The sequence below is a fragment of the Gopherus evgoodei genome, chromosome 20, assembly GCF_007399415.2.
Source record: "Gopherus evgoodei ecotype Sinaloan lineage chromosome 20, rGopEvg1_v1.p, whole genome shotgun sequence".
Classification (NCBI taxonomy): domain Eukaryota; kingdom Metazoa; phylum Chordata; order Testudines; family Testudinidae; genus Gopherus; species Gopherus evgoodei.
The window spans coordinates 12,618,325-12,632,448 of record NC_044341.1 but is presented as its reverse complement, the minus strand read 5'-3'; the positions used below and the strand labels follow the sequence as shown (position 1 = coordinate 12,632,448).

The window sequence follows — 14,124 nt, the reverse complement described above, 5'->3', positions numbered from 1 at the left end:
GAGTCTCTTTAAAGGGACATTGTCAGCATAAATCGCCTCTGTCTGAAAATGTTTTATCTCCTATTGGTACAGCTAACCCCTAAGATTAGTCTAAATGAAAGACTGGGCAAAACGCAGATTTCTGTTGCTCGGTTTTACTTTGTGCATCTAGCCACACTTTGTGCAGTCAGTTCCATTATTTCCTCTGTGTAGTCGGTCTCATTTGTTCAGGTCGTCTGCATAGCAACAGAGCAGAGAGAAACATTTTGGTAAAATAGAAACAACTAAATCTATTAAAATTGGCAGGAAGTCTCAAAAGCAGTTTCAGATACCGCACCTGCTCCTCGCACTGGCTAGATATAAGGTGATGGGGTTCCAGTACTTTACTTGTATTAAGTCATGGTTAACGTGGAAAATCCACTTTTTTGTTAAGCGTTCATCAGAATTGTGCTACAAGAAAGCTGTAAAAGGAGAGAGCCGGTCTCTTGGGAAGCACACAATATGTATGTCCTCACGGCTGCTTTGGTCTAGCATTCTTTCCTGCTTCATAGCCTCATGATTCAGATTGACCATTCTCAGTAATATGGTGGGATGGGAAGAAAGCCTCCAAGAAGCATAACAGCTTGTAAAGTTAGTTTCAACTGTAGCATGGCAGGCTCCTTTCATGCTATTTAGAGAGCAGGAATTGCTCTAATGGCTCAGGCCAATAGCAAAGATTCCTATGCTGTTTCTCATCCCTTTTGGGACTTCTGCCTTAGACATGTGTGGCCAGTAAAAGAGACAAGAGGTCATAAACTACTGCATGAATGTCTGAATATACTGTACTACCCACTGTTCAGGGATACTCAAAATTTGCAGCACCTTATCTAAGGGGCACCTGGAACAGATCAGGACTGGGCAAACTTTTCTCCAGGGAACAGAGTGCAGAAGTTGAGTTCTTACTTGCCACTTTGAGTTGATACCAAAACGGTGCTCCAGCATCTTACAGCAGGTGAATTGGGGGAGAGACTGACTTGCTCACTTCAGAGAGGCGCCTCTTCATGTAGGCCGAGCAAAGGGTGTGTGTGCTGGGGCAGGAGATGCCAACTTTGGAGAGGGAAGGAAGCTGCAATGGAATGAGGGTGCAGGCCAGGGCTGGAGTGCCAGAAGGTGCCCTCAAGCTCCCTTGCATGTTTCCTCAGTACACCTTGTGGAAGAAAGTGTATGACCCTAAGGTGTAATAAAGAGGTACACATAGTCTTAAGTGGTCATATTTTTAGGGCCATTGTCACTGGCGCAGACTAAACAAATATTCCCACACGTTAAACAGACACTGGTTAATTGGTATAAAGTCACATTAGCATCACTTTTTAACATCATATGGCTCTTTTCCGAATACAAAATACAACTTTGTCAGAATTTACAAATGGTACGGGGCCAAAACCCTACAGCACTGATTCCTGTTTACTCAGTGCAGTCGCTCTGGGTGGATGCCGTTCAGCCATGACGGATGTGTGTACATATTCAGCTCCCAGACTTGGAAGTGGCTAGTGATGCCAGAACAAGCAGGAAGGTTGTCACAGGCTGTCGATGCTCCAAACTGCTTTGAACGTTACCAGTTAGAATAGAAGATTGCCGTAAGAGCTGTTTGCCTCACATCAAACTCGGTTGTCTTCAGTAAACGTAACTCCTGTGACCAAGGACTTAGCACAGGCCAAAACACACACCACTTTTGACTGAAATCCTACAAGGCCATCATCTTTTCAGACTTGCAGAATCCATCTGGTCGATTTCCTCATATGCAAAGCATCTATCCCTACTCTAGCCGCTTTTACACAATTAAAAATCCTGCAGAAATCAGACATGTCATACTACCCTACCACTGCCCCTCCCCTAACCATCTGCTAGCCTGCCCACTCCCTTCATCCTCCCATCATATCCTTCCTTAAAATGCTTAGGACATGCACCAAAGTTCATGAACATGGGACTGTATCAAATACTGAAGAGGGGAGAGAGAGGGGACTATCTAAGGGGACTGGTACTGAAAAAACTTGGATTCATGCTAAAGCAAATGAAAATGCCTGTTCAATACATGCTCTTGCCAATTCTCTGGCATATTTTAGGAATACTAAACTAGTTTGGCAGGAGAGATCTGTGGCTGAGCAATACAATGCTTAGTGCTGTCTGGCCAGTAGGGATAATTTCCATCTTTAAGTGCTTTGAGATCAAGTACCAATCTTCATTGTACTGGAGGAGAGCTGGGACCCAGAGAAGTGACCACATTTCCCCAGTCAATTAATAATTGACCCCAAGTTTGATTCCTAGGCCCTTATCCTATCCATGAGGTCATGCTCTCTCTCCTGAAATCGAACACACCGTGTGTACATATACCTGGTTTTACTCTCTGACATATTGGCTAACGCTTGTTTAATGCTATTTCAGCTCATGTGTGAGTTACAGAGCATTGAGCCAAAATTTTGATGGAAAAACATGGTGGCAACCTGTCATGAGGAGCAAGGCCATATTGTCATTTGGGCTTTGAGTGATTTGAAGGAGAGAGAGGTCCTGACTACTTGCCTCTACATGGATTGCATGGATCACAACTCAGAGGCACTCCGGGGTCAACCCTATTGTCTCACCCATATCACAGCTTAACTAAATTACAAATAGCTATCCCAGATTGCACATGCTGCGTCATTTGGACACGGTATCCTTCACTTCTCTCCCGAACTATTCTCTAGTGTCACTGTAATCAGGGTGCTCAAATACGAGGTGCAGGATTTGCTCCCAAATAGACCATGCCCTAAAATTCTATGGTCTTATGGATGTAGTGGATTCTAGAGTGGGGATCGTCCAGTGAGAACATCCTGCCACCAGCCTCTTGTCTCCAATTTGGAGGCTACTAGCAAGAACACCCCAGCTAATGTCAACAATGATGCTGTTCTACAAGTATTGTCCCAGTTTTATACATGGGTAAACTGAGGCATGTTGATAAGTGACTCTCCCAAGATCCTACACTGAATCAGTGGTAGAGGTGGGATTAAAACCCAGGAGTTCTGATTTCCCCAATACCCTGTTTTAACCACTAGAATCAAAACTGCTGCTTTTACAAGTAAAATACCACCTGCCACATGTTCATTTTTCTTCTAACAGCTAAAGATAGGAGGGGTTTTTTTAAAAAGCCTGTGGGGTCACCAATGCACATAGCATTACCAGGTGAAAACAGCAGCCTTTATAAGTGGAAACTGACTATAGCAGCAAGGCGCTTCCTATACAATTCAGTATTTTAAAATATCCATCGCTCTGTAAAAGATGAAATAATGATAAATGGACAAAAATAATTTTCAACATACAAGAAAAAATGTGTAGAGTTTAAGAAGTGTCACAGCTAGCTGACTCACTCTGACTTAATCAAATGTCATACTGTCAAAGCGTCATGAAAAACCTCTGTGGAAACGATATTTAATTTCCTTACAAGTCTGAAAGAAAAATCTTTTCAACTATGGGTTCAGTGCTTGAATCTCTGGCTTTTATAAAAACATTCAGTCGAATCCCTCCTGCTTCATAACCTCTGCAGAAATAGATCAGACCAAGGCATATGTTTGCTAACAAATGGGCTGGGGACGGGGACACACATTTAAGGGGATACTGCAAATAGAAGATTTTAGGCTGAGATTTTCAAAAGTGACTGATTTTGGCTGCCCCACTTGAGACCTTAATGGCACCTACCTGGGCAGGAGGTGGGTGTTACCCACTTTCTGCAAAGAAGGTTTCTTTTGAAATGTCTCCAATTGGGCACCAAAAAAATTGAGACACCCAGAAACACTAGCCACTTTTGAAAATCTTGGTTGTAACTTTCATTGTCACTGCATTGTCACTGAATATTCTGTATGGTATTATGCGCAAAAGCCTGTATTAACATTGCTTATGTGAACCTTTCCGAGGCAGTGCTGCTTGTATAGCGTCTGCGACTGCTTTGGCATGAAAGTTACCATAACCATATAATAAGATACTCATGTCAGACTGGGGACACTTTGGGGATCTTCATTGACTCTCTGCTGGCGGTCCACTCCTGCCGTTTTCAAAGCAGCTGATCAATCAGTCACAGACAAGTTACTGACAGTTGGGTAAGAGGGATGGTTAGGGCCTGGCTCTGGGAACTGGAAGACTTGAGCTCAGTTCCTGACTGCCGCTGCGGTCCTGGGTGACTTTGGCTTGCTGCTTTAGAGAGAGATTTTTAAAGGTATTTAGGCATCTAATTCCATTGATTTCAATGGAAGGTAGGAGCCCAAATACCTTTGAAGATCTGGGTCCTAGAGCCACTCCTATTGATTTAAGTGGGAGTTCAGTTTTAGGTGCTTTTCAAAATCCTACTAGGCACCTATCAGCCTCTTTAGATTCCTAAAACATTTAAAAAATTGGTGCTTCACCCCTGCTCCAGCCAGCATGCAAGTTAGTGGATCTACTTGTGTGCTTGAAGCGAAATGTGCTTTAAGTGCTTGTTGGATCATGGCCCATATCTTTGTTGCCTCAGTTTCCCCCAGATGTATATAAGATCTGTGGGCACAAGGCACTATATAAATTCCAAGGGTTAAGAGTCCTGATCCAAGACCCCATTGACTCAGCCACTCATTGACTTTGCTGGGCTTTGGATGAAGCGCCATTAAGAGAGATAGAGTGTGGGGAAGATCCCAGTGTTTGGCTGGGCTGTTCAGTATGTTTAGGATGCATTTCTGAGGGTTTAACACCAGCATCTCCCCCGTTGCTCTTGTGAAAGACACATGCAGCTCAGGGAGTCTGTAACTCCACGTCAGAAGATCAACTCCATCCGTTTCAGAACGGACGCAGTCCCTATGGGGATGCAGCAGGAGCATCACAAAAAGTTCCCCCGATGCGTTCGGCCGCAGGATAGTGAATGTCTCCGAGGGCGATGGGGGTGAGGAAATGTTTCTAACAACGCAGCTAAGCTGCCTAACGAAGTGCGTTTAAAGAGTCCCTGGCCTCATTACCTTGTGTCCTTCAAGCCATTGCTTTCTTCCTTGTCCACAGAGGGATGAAATAAAAGACGGCATTAGCAGCCCAAGCTCCAGGAGGGATTTAGCACATGAAAGTGTTTATTTCTTCTGGTTACAGATTCCCCAGAAGTTAATATTAAAACATTATTTCTTCTGGCCCCAGCCTCTTTGGAAGAGGGAGAGAAGCCATTAAAAGCTGCCTTTATTCCCTCTCCCGCCAGCCTGACACCCGAGTTCCTCGGCTACAGTTAGATTTAATCCATCAAACTTGTTCTGCTCGAGCACTGCACTGAAATGGTCTTTCCTGAGGAAATAATCCCTTTGTTCCCCACTGCTCCAGCCTGGCGCCCTTGTGCTGCGATGGCCCCTGAGTCTCGCATCTGGGATTATCCCTGTCTCTCCCTTTGGGACTGGCCTGTGGGTCAAAGCCACGGGGCTTCACCTCATGTAGTGCCGACAAGCTGCTGCTAATGGGTGATCCTCAGGCTTTTGCCTCCAGTTGGAGCGGCTTTTCTCTCGCCTGCGTCCATCTATGCCCCTGCTTCCCTGATGCCCCTGAAGTTGCTTTGATTGTGGTGTGACCGTGTGTACCAACACCACAGTGGGCCAACAGGGCCCGGCCAATCACTGTGGGGCCAGGAGACCACGCCCATGTTGCGCGTGCTCCAGGTGGAAGGGGCAGATAAAAGGAGGCAGCCCAGCTCAGTCGAGGCTGGCTGAGGAGGAGGAAGGGCGTGTGCTGCAGGCGCCTGCAACTCTCCAAGCAGTGGGAACCATGGACCCGGGTCATGCCGCGGGCGACCAGTCGATTGTGAAGACTGACTGAGATGCCGAGGAGATGCCTGAGAAGACCCTAGTGGTAGGAAGTGACGCAGGGAATGTGTTAGAAGTTGATGCTTAAACCCTTAACTGGGAATTTCCCAGCTTCATAGGGCCCTGGGTTGGAACCCGGTGCAGTAGAATGGGCCCAGGTCCTTCCTGCCCCCAGCCACTAGGTGTGGCTACTGTTTGTTTACTCTGCCCTGCCCAAGGGGCTACAGAGTGATTGTTCTGCCCTGCCCAGAGGATCAGAACCCCCAACTGCTGTTCCCTGCCCCAGCCCGGAGGCTGAGGGGCCGTAGACTGTGCTTTGTCCTGCCCTGCCCTGCCCTGCCTGGGGGGCTGCAGACTGATTGTTTGTTCAGCCCCACCAGGGGTCCGGAGCCCTCCTTATTGCGATTGGCTGATCCCAGCGGGAGTCCCAATGATTGTGTGATGGGGTGTAGCAACCCCGCAGTGGACCAACGGGGGAGGCCACGTGGGACATGCAGAGCCCCCCAGGACATGTGGCATTTATCCTGCAGCCAGGAAGCTGTTAGACTGTCATGTGCCTCTGTGAACTGGGCTGCAGCTCTGCCCCTGGAGCTTTGGCTCCGGATAACCTTTGTGCTCCGTGTTTAGTGCCCAAGTCTGGCTGGGCCTAGGCAGTGCCAACAGTGGTGGTGGTTTGCGCTGAGAACTCTTGTCTCTGAGTCAGTAGCCTGAGTCCCAGAAAGGGACTCCATGGTGTTTAACAGTATCCCCCTCCCCCTCCCCCCGTGAGAATTACGAATCTAGACATGGAGGAGATTGCTGGTGTTACTGAGTCCACTCCAGGGGTCAAACTCCACCATCAAACTGCAGAAACTGCCTGAAATAAATAGGATGAAATTCAGTAAGGATAAATGCAAAGTATTCCACTTAGGAAGGAACAACCAACTGCACAAATACGAAATGGGAAATGACTGCTTGGGAAGGAGTGCTGCGGAAAGAGAGCGGGGGGGGGTCATAGTGGCTCACAAAATACTCACCAGTCAACAGTGTAACACTGCTTCCAGAAAACGAGATCATCATTCTGGGGTGTATTAGCAGGAGTGCTGTAAGCAAGTTACAAGTTGTAATTCTTCCACTCTATGCCGCATGGATAAGACTGCAGCTGGAGTATTGTGTCCAGTTCTGAGTGTGAGGGGTTGGATCACAGAAACCCTCGGGAGCTGCCACCTGATGTGCCAAGACTACTTCTACCCCTGCCTTCCCTGCCGGCTCAGGACTCCAGCACCCTGCCTTGCTGAGCCAGACACTCCCATCTGCTCCAACACAGACCCAGGGTCTGAATTGCCCCAAAGCTGCAGGTTTATCTGAAAGCAGCTCGTAGAAGTGTTCCTGTCTTTAACACTCAGATGCCCAACTCCCAATGGGGTCTAAACCCAAATAAATCCGTTTTACCCTGTATAAAGCTTATGCAGGGTAAACTCATAAATGGTTCGCCCTTTATAACATTGATAGGGAGATATGCACAGTTGTTTGCTCCTCCAGGTATTAATACATACTCTGAGTTAATTAATAAGTAAAAAGTGATTTTATTAAATACAGAAAGTAGGATTTAAATGGTTCCAAGTAGTAACAGACAGAACAAAGTAAGTCACCGAGGAAAATAAAATAAAATGTGCAAATCTATGTCTACTCAAACTGAATATAGATAAAATCCTCACCAGTTCCAGAATGTTCCCTTTTACAGACTAATCTCCTTTTAGCCTGGGTCCAGCAATCACTCACACCCCTTGCAGTTCACTCACTGCCCTTTGTTCCAGTTTCTTCCAAGTATCCTGGAGGGTGAAGAGGGTCCCTCTTTAGCTAGCTGAAGACAAAATGGAGGGGTCTCCCAGGGGGTTAAATAGACTCTCTCTTGTGGGTGAAGACCACTCCTCACTCCAATGCAAAGTCTAGCTCCAAGATTGAGTTCTGGAGTCAGCTGGACAAGTCACATGTCCATGCACGACTCTTAGTTTATACAGGTCGCATCCATTGTTTACATGCTACCTTGAACATCCTCAACTAGACTTCTTTTGTGGCTTGGAGCATTCCAAGATCCGTTGTCCTTTAAGTGTTTCTTGATTAGGTACTTAATTTCAACATTCCTTTCTCCAGGAACTGACCAAATGCTTTACTAAGGCTATTTAGAAATCAAGCCAGTACACAGCCAACATTCATAACTTCGAATACAAAAGTGATCCATGCATACAAATAGGATTAATACATTCAGTAGATCATAACCTTTACAGAGATATGTTACATGGCATATGTAGCATAAAACACATTCTAAGCATATTTTCATAAAGCCTTATGGGAGGTACCATCACATTGGGCGCCATGCTTCGAGAAAGACATGGAGAGATTGGAGTAAGTCCAGAGAAGAGCAACAAAAATAACTAAAGGTCTAGAAAACCTGACCTCTGAGGAAAGACTGGAAAAAAATGAGGTTGTTTTGTCTGAAGAAGAGAAGACTGAGGGACTTGGTAATAGTCTTCAAGTACGTAAAAGATTGTTATAAAGAGAAGGAGGATAAATTCTTCTTATCCACTGAGGACAGGACAAGAAGCAATGGGCTTAAATTGCAGTAAGGGAGATTTAGGTTAGATATTAGGAAAAACGTCCTGTCGGGGTGGTTAACACTTTAGCAAATTACGTAAGGAGGCTTTGGAATTGCCGTCATTGGAGGTTTTTAAGAAAAGGTTATACAGACACCTGTCAGGGATCTTCTAGATAATACTTAGTCTTGCCTCAGTGCAGGGGAGTGGACTAGATGACCTACTGTTGTCCCTTCCAGCCCTACATTTGTAGGATTCTCTGATCATAGCTTTCTCCAGATAGGATGGAGTGGACAGTGCGTTGTTCTGCCGGGGTTGTGGAGGAGTCTCCCCTGCCCCAGAACAAAACACCCCAGCCCAACTTTGGAGGCAGTTTGAGTCTGGGTCCATCATTACTGAATTGCCACATGCCCCTGGGGCGTACCTTAGTGCTTGGCACGAGGAAAGGGGCTGGAATTCAGATGCCTCTTAGCCGCAACTGAAATATTTTTTACTGGAAAATTCTATGCTCTTTAACACGACGTAACAAGCGCAGCTGTGATCAGTCTACACTTTCAGGTGGATTTGCACTCTCAGCGGGCCAGATGCCCAGCTGGTGTAAATCAGCATAGTCCCATTGCAATTAATGGATCTAAACTGATTTACATCAGCTGGGGAACTGGGACAGTAAAGGATTCCCAAGCACCAGGACATCATATTAGTTCATGTATTGTTGTTTAGTGTGTGTAGCATTTACAGGTGTCTTACAAATGTTGCAAATACTTGGGTGCCACAGCTAGGGAGTCCAAATCCAGTTAGCTAGCTTTGTCTCCATGGTACCCAGGCACCCATTTCCTCACCAAAGAGAATAGCTACTCAAAGAGAGAGTGCGCAGGACGAGTACTCAGATGATGCTGTAGTTTTAGAGCAAAATAAAGGAATGAGAAAGCCGTGCTAAGGAAGGAGTTTCTATGATTCGCTGCTGTTGGGTTGGGATGTGACCGGCAGTGCTGCTGCCAGAAGAGTCTATCCCCAGCCTTCTTCGGGTGCTCAGCCCACAGAGCCAAGGTACTGTGCACTGACACGGCAGGTGGAATCCAGCTGTTCCCCTGGGCGGGCCTGATTGCGTGTGGCAAGCAGCTGGAATGCACACAGAATCCTCTCCCAGAATGACACAGGGAGCTCTTTGTGCTTGGCAGCTGGCAGCAGCAGCAGAATGGTGGCACCGTCCAGGAGCTGTGGTGGTTAGGGGTCTTGGAGGTGTAGCTCAGAGTTCTGGAAAAAGGGCGCACAATTGGAAGGTGGCTGGTGATCGTAACCAGTGTCCTACAGACAAGTTGCTCAGCATCCTGACTATGTAACCCCCTACCCCACGCCAGCTACTTTAAAGGGTCATTGTTCCCCTGAGCAAAAACTTCCAGGACAGCAAGCGAGTCTGCACCTGACAGCCAGCCTGGGCTGGAGCTGAAGGCGATGGCATCGTTGTCCAATGGAATGAGCATGGGACTGGCAGCCAGGTTACATGGGTTCTGTTCCTGGCTTTGCCGCTGATTGGCTTTGGGCATGTCCTTTCCATGCTCTGGGCCTCAGGTTCCCCAGGGGGATAATGATACTCATCCCACTCCCTGGGGAGGAAGGTTTGTGAGGATTAATTAGCTAATATTTATAAAGTGCTTTGTGTCATGTGCTGCGTAATAACATGAGAAGACTCCGTGCTTCTGAAATGAAACTGCTCTTATTAAGAGAATCATTTACAGAGCTGCTGCACCTACAGCCAGCATGCTAGCCACGTGCACACAGACTGACTTCCTGGTGCCTCCTCCAAACCCTTCCCTCCTGCTACCTGTGGTCTTCCCTCCAGATTCCATGCAGATGGCTACATGCTTTGAAGGTCTAAAGTAATAAGTGTTGTAGTGAATTGACTTGTGTGTGTGTGTGTGTGTGTGTGTGTGTGTGTGTGTGTGTGTGTGTGTGTGTGTGTGCGCGCGCAGGAGCATTTGTACACACTTATCATAGTCATCTGCTGGATAGAATCAGAGCAGCAATCAGTGTAATATACGTAAGGCAAGGATGGATGGGCTAGGAAGGGGATTCCTCTTGTGAAGCAGCCCTAGAGATGACTGACATTAGCAAGGTAGGGAAGGTCCTAGAGGCTGCTCTGTCCTCCACCCCCATGCCCTTGACTCAGTGTACAGCTATGTTCTGTTATCAGGCTTTCCCAGGCTCTGGATGCTGAAGGCAACTCCCAGCGGTGCTCATCTAGCTCCGGCCACAGGGCTAGCTGCAGATAAAGCTCTAGCTACAATGATAGCAGGCTCACATGCTGGGTGGATTTTAGCTCTTGTGTGGACTAGAAAAATCATCCATCATGTGAAGCCAATAGTTTAAAACAGAGGTGAGACAAGGAATCCTGTTAGGATCTGGATCAGGGTTTGGCTGGGTCTGTGTGGGTTTGAAGCTGAGGTCTGGTCTACACTAGGAAATTAGGTTGGTATAACTACATCACACAGGGACTTGAAAAATCCACACCCCTGAGCAATGAAATTAAACCCACCTATCCCCAATGTAGACAGCACTAGGTCAATGGGAGAATTCTCCTGTCGCCCTAGCTACCGCCTCTTGTGGTGGAGGAGTACCTCCGCGTATGTGAGAACTCCTCCTGCCGATGGAGATAAGTGTCTTCACTGACGCGCCACCTCTGCGTCATTCCAGCGTTTTAAACGTAGAAAAGGTTTGTGTTCAAATGGTGCAGAGGTGGCAATGGCTGTTCTCACGAGGCGTCAGCCCAATCAGGTAGCAGTTTCATGAGATCAGGTGTTCTTGTGAGATGGCCACCATCTTGAACCAAACAGGAATAGGGAAATTGGCCTTGTCTGGTTCTGGATCCAAGTTGAAACTGAGCCATCAAGTGGGCTCTGATCTGGGGCTTGGAACTGAAATCACCAGAAGAAGGGGCTTTGGGGCTGAGTTCATTTTTATCCATGCTGAATTCCATCTCCCCAGTTAGGTACAAGCCAAGGGCTATGTTAGTTTGAGCAAGTGCAATTCTATTGAAGCCAGTGGAGCTGTACCCACTTATCTGAATTTGCCTTCAAACATTCAGGCATGTATTTTTCCCTCCCAAAGAAAGTTGTAGAATCCACACATTGCTCCACAACCGTATAGCAAATCTAGGGAGGTTGGCCTTCTCATTGGTATACAATTCACTCTCCAACTTCTGTGAGCCAGGAGGAGAGGGGAAATTTGCATCCACCTATTCAGAATCCCCAGGTTGTACGAATGTCTGATAAGCATTTAATGACTAACGAGGAGAGCTTCCGAGAAGACACCCTATCTCTCAGGTTCAAAATCCCTGTTTGAAAACATTGCCTGGCAGCATATTTGACTGATTGACCAGAAAGGCTCAGATGTGCGGCTCTGTTGGAGTGCGAAAGTAAATATTTCCTCAAGAGATCCGAGTCATTCTGAAACAGTGGGGGGAAAATAGAACCTTGGAGAGAAATCACTGATTTAACTCCCATTCCACTCTGCCAGGTATTTAAAGATCGATATAAATATGTATTTGCACCCAGACATAAAACAGCTCTGAGAAATCCCACTGGATTAATTTCATACCCATAATAATGATAGACTGAAGGAGTCGTTTGGGCTGGTTGCTACTCGTGTGCTTCAAACCACTGCCCAAATACAGATGAGAGGTGTCCTGTGGTTATATTCTAGTCTATATAGGTCAGCGGTTTCTCAAACAGGGGTCACCGCTTGTGTAGGGAAAGCCCCAGCAGGCCAGCCAGTGTGTTACCTGCGCCGTCCGCAGGTCTGGCCGATCGCGGCTCCACTGGCCGCCGATCGCTGCTCCGTGGCCAATGGGAGCTGCTGGAAGCAGCACGGGCTGAGGGGATTTACTGGCTGCCACTTCCAGCAGCTCCCATTGGCCCGGAGCAGCAATCCACGGCCAGTGGGAGCCGCGATCGGCCGGTAGGTAAACACACCAGCCTGGCCCACCAGGGGCTTTCCCTATAGAAGCAGTGACCCCTGTTTGAGGACCCTGATAAGGTTCTTATACTGCACTCATGACCAGATATCTGAGGCCCAGATTTTTAAAGGTATTTAGGTACCTAGTTGCCAAATCAAATGGAAATAGGCACCAAAACACCTTGTTAAAAGCTGGCCCTGAGTACCTTAAGCCATGTGCTAACATGGGTCATGCAGAAGCAGGTATCAGGACTCATAGGTTCTATTCCCAGTTCTGCCACCAATTTATATGTTATCTTGGGCAAATGAGTTGGGTTCTAACTGTGAATGTCCAATTGTGGACCCTGGGGGCCTGGTTTTCAGAAGCTCCAAGCACACTGCCACTGACTTCATATGGGATTAAGGATTCTCAGCACCACTGGAAATCAGACCCTAGAGGGTTAAAGTCAAACACCGAAAAATTGAGGCACCTTTGGCAAATGTGGCCATATTCTCGCTGTGCCTCCTCTGTGTAGGAAGTGATGCAAGTGATTCAGTGAATGATGATCTGATCTGAATCTGTATTGAACCAATAGCAAAGGAGTTAAACTAAGTTACTGATAGTTTGTGACAATTACAGATTGCATAGAACTGTTTGTGAGGGAAGGCATCCTGGTTGCATTTCAACCTGGCTAATTACATTCTCAGTATTATTGACCCAAGGGTTCGCAAATCATGAGTCAGATTCATATGAGGGGCTTAAACCATGAGATTTAAAAAAAAACAATCAAAGGTGGGTTATTTTAATTCGCCTTTTGGTTTTGAGCCTTTAGGGTACCCTCAGTTCACATTGTCCAGCTTTTCTCCACAGCCATGACAGTGGAGATTCTCATATAATCACATGACTCTAAGAGCTGGGTCATTAAGGAAAACACTATATATTGTGTGGTCAATGTGACAGCCTGATTCTCTGCATTCTCCTTGCACTTGCAATTGGATACGGGATTCTTTACTTCCTGTCCGAAACTGTTGTGCGATGTTGTGGTACGTTGCAAAAAGCCTGGCTGAAATACAGTGGTGGTCAAAATGAGCCCTGTGTGGCATCTATAGAGCAGGTTGGTGGATTTGTATAATACATTAGGGGCATTGAGGATGAAATGTCATTTGCTTCCCCTTCTGTAAAATGGGGAGACTGAGGATGGGTAATCTTGCGGTTAAGGCACTGAGCTGGGACTCTGGAGACCTGGTGTCAGTTCCTGACTCTGTCACTGACTTACTAAGTGACCCTAGGAAATTCCCTTCATATCTGTGCCTCAGTCTCCCATCTGCAAAATGGGGATAATAATCCTTCCTTTGTTTACAGTGCAATCCATTTGGGGCAGAAATACTGTCTCTTACTATGTGTGCGTACAGCGCCTAGCGCAATGGGGCCCTGATCTAAATTGTGACAGCTGATAAAATAACAATCCCACTGATATCAATAATAAAATGCCTACACTACATTACCAGCAAACACCCTTGCCTGACAGTAGCTGATCACTTTTCTTTCTTCCCCAGGGTGAGGGAGGGTGATGTAACTACCTGAAATACATGCTGGAAGAGAATCAACACATTTATAGGTGGGAGCTGCTGACAGAGCACTGGAAAGTTTGGCATCTGCCCACAGATGAGCACAAGTCCATGGGGCTGGATGCGCTGCATCCAAGGGTGCTAAGGGAGTTGGCAGATGTGTTTGCAGAGCCATTGGCCATTATCTTTGAAAACTCATGGCGAACGGGGGAGGTCCCGGTTGACTGGAAAAAGGCTAATGTAGTGCCCATCTTTAAAAAAGGGAA

General features: G+C 46.7%; 1 protein-coding gene across 5 annotated transcripts in view; it reads left to right on the top strand.

Annotated features, from left to right (window-relative positions):
* The first annotated feature begins 5,703 nt into the window (after positions 1–5,703).
* LOC115637496 (lethal(3)malignant brain tumor-like protein 4) overlaps positions 5,704–14,124 on the top strand; it is a 99,727-nt gene continuing 91,306 nt past the window's right edge. For all 5 annotated transcript variants that reach the window (XR_003997277.1, XR_003997276.1, XM_030538782.1 and 2 more), the window contains exon 1: positions 5,704–5,832. Coding sequence is in view for 2 of the 5 variants with exons in the window: in XM_030538778.1 (XP_030394638.1) it covers positions 5,812–5,832 (21 nt within the window). In the remaining 3 variants the exon portion in view is untranslated. The remainder of the gene's footprint in view (positions 5,833–14,124) is intronic.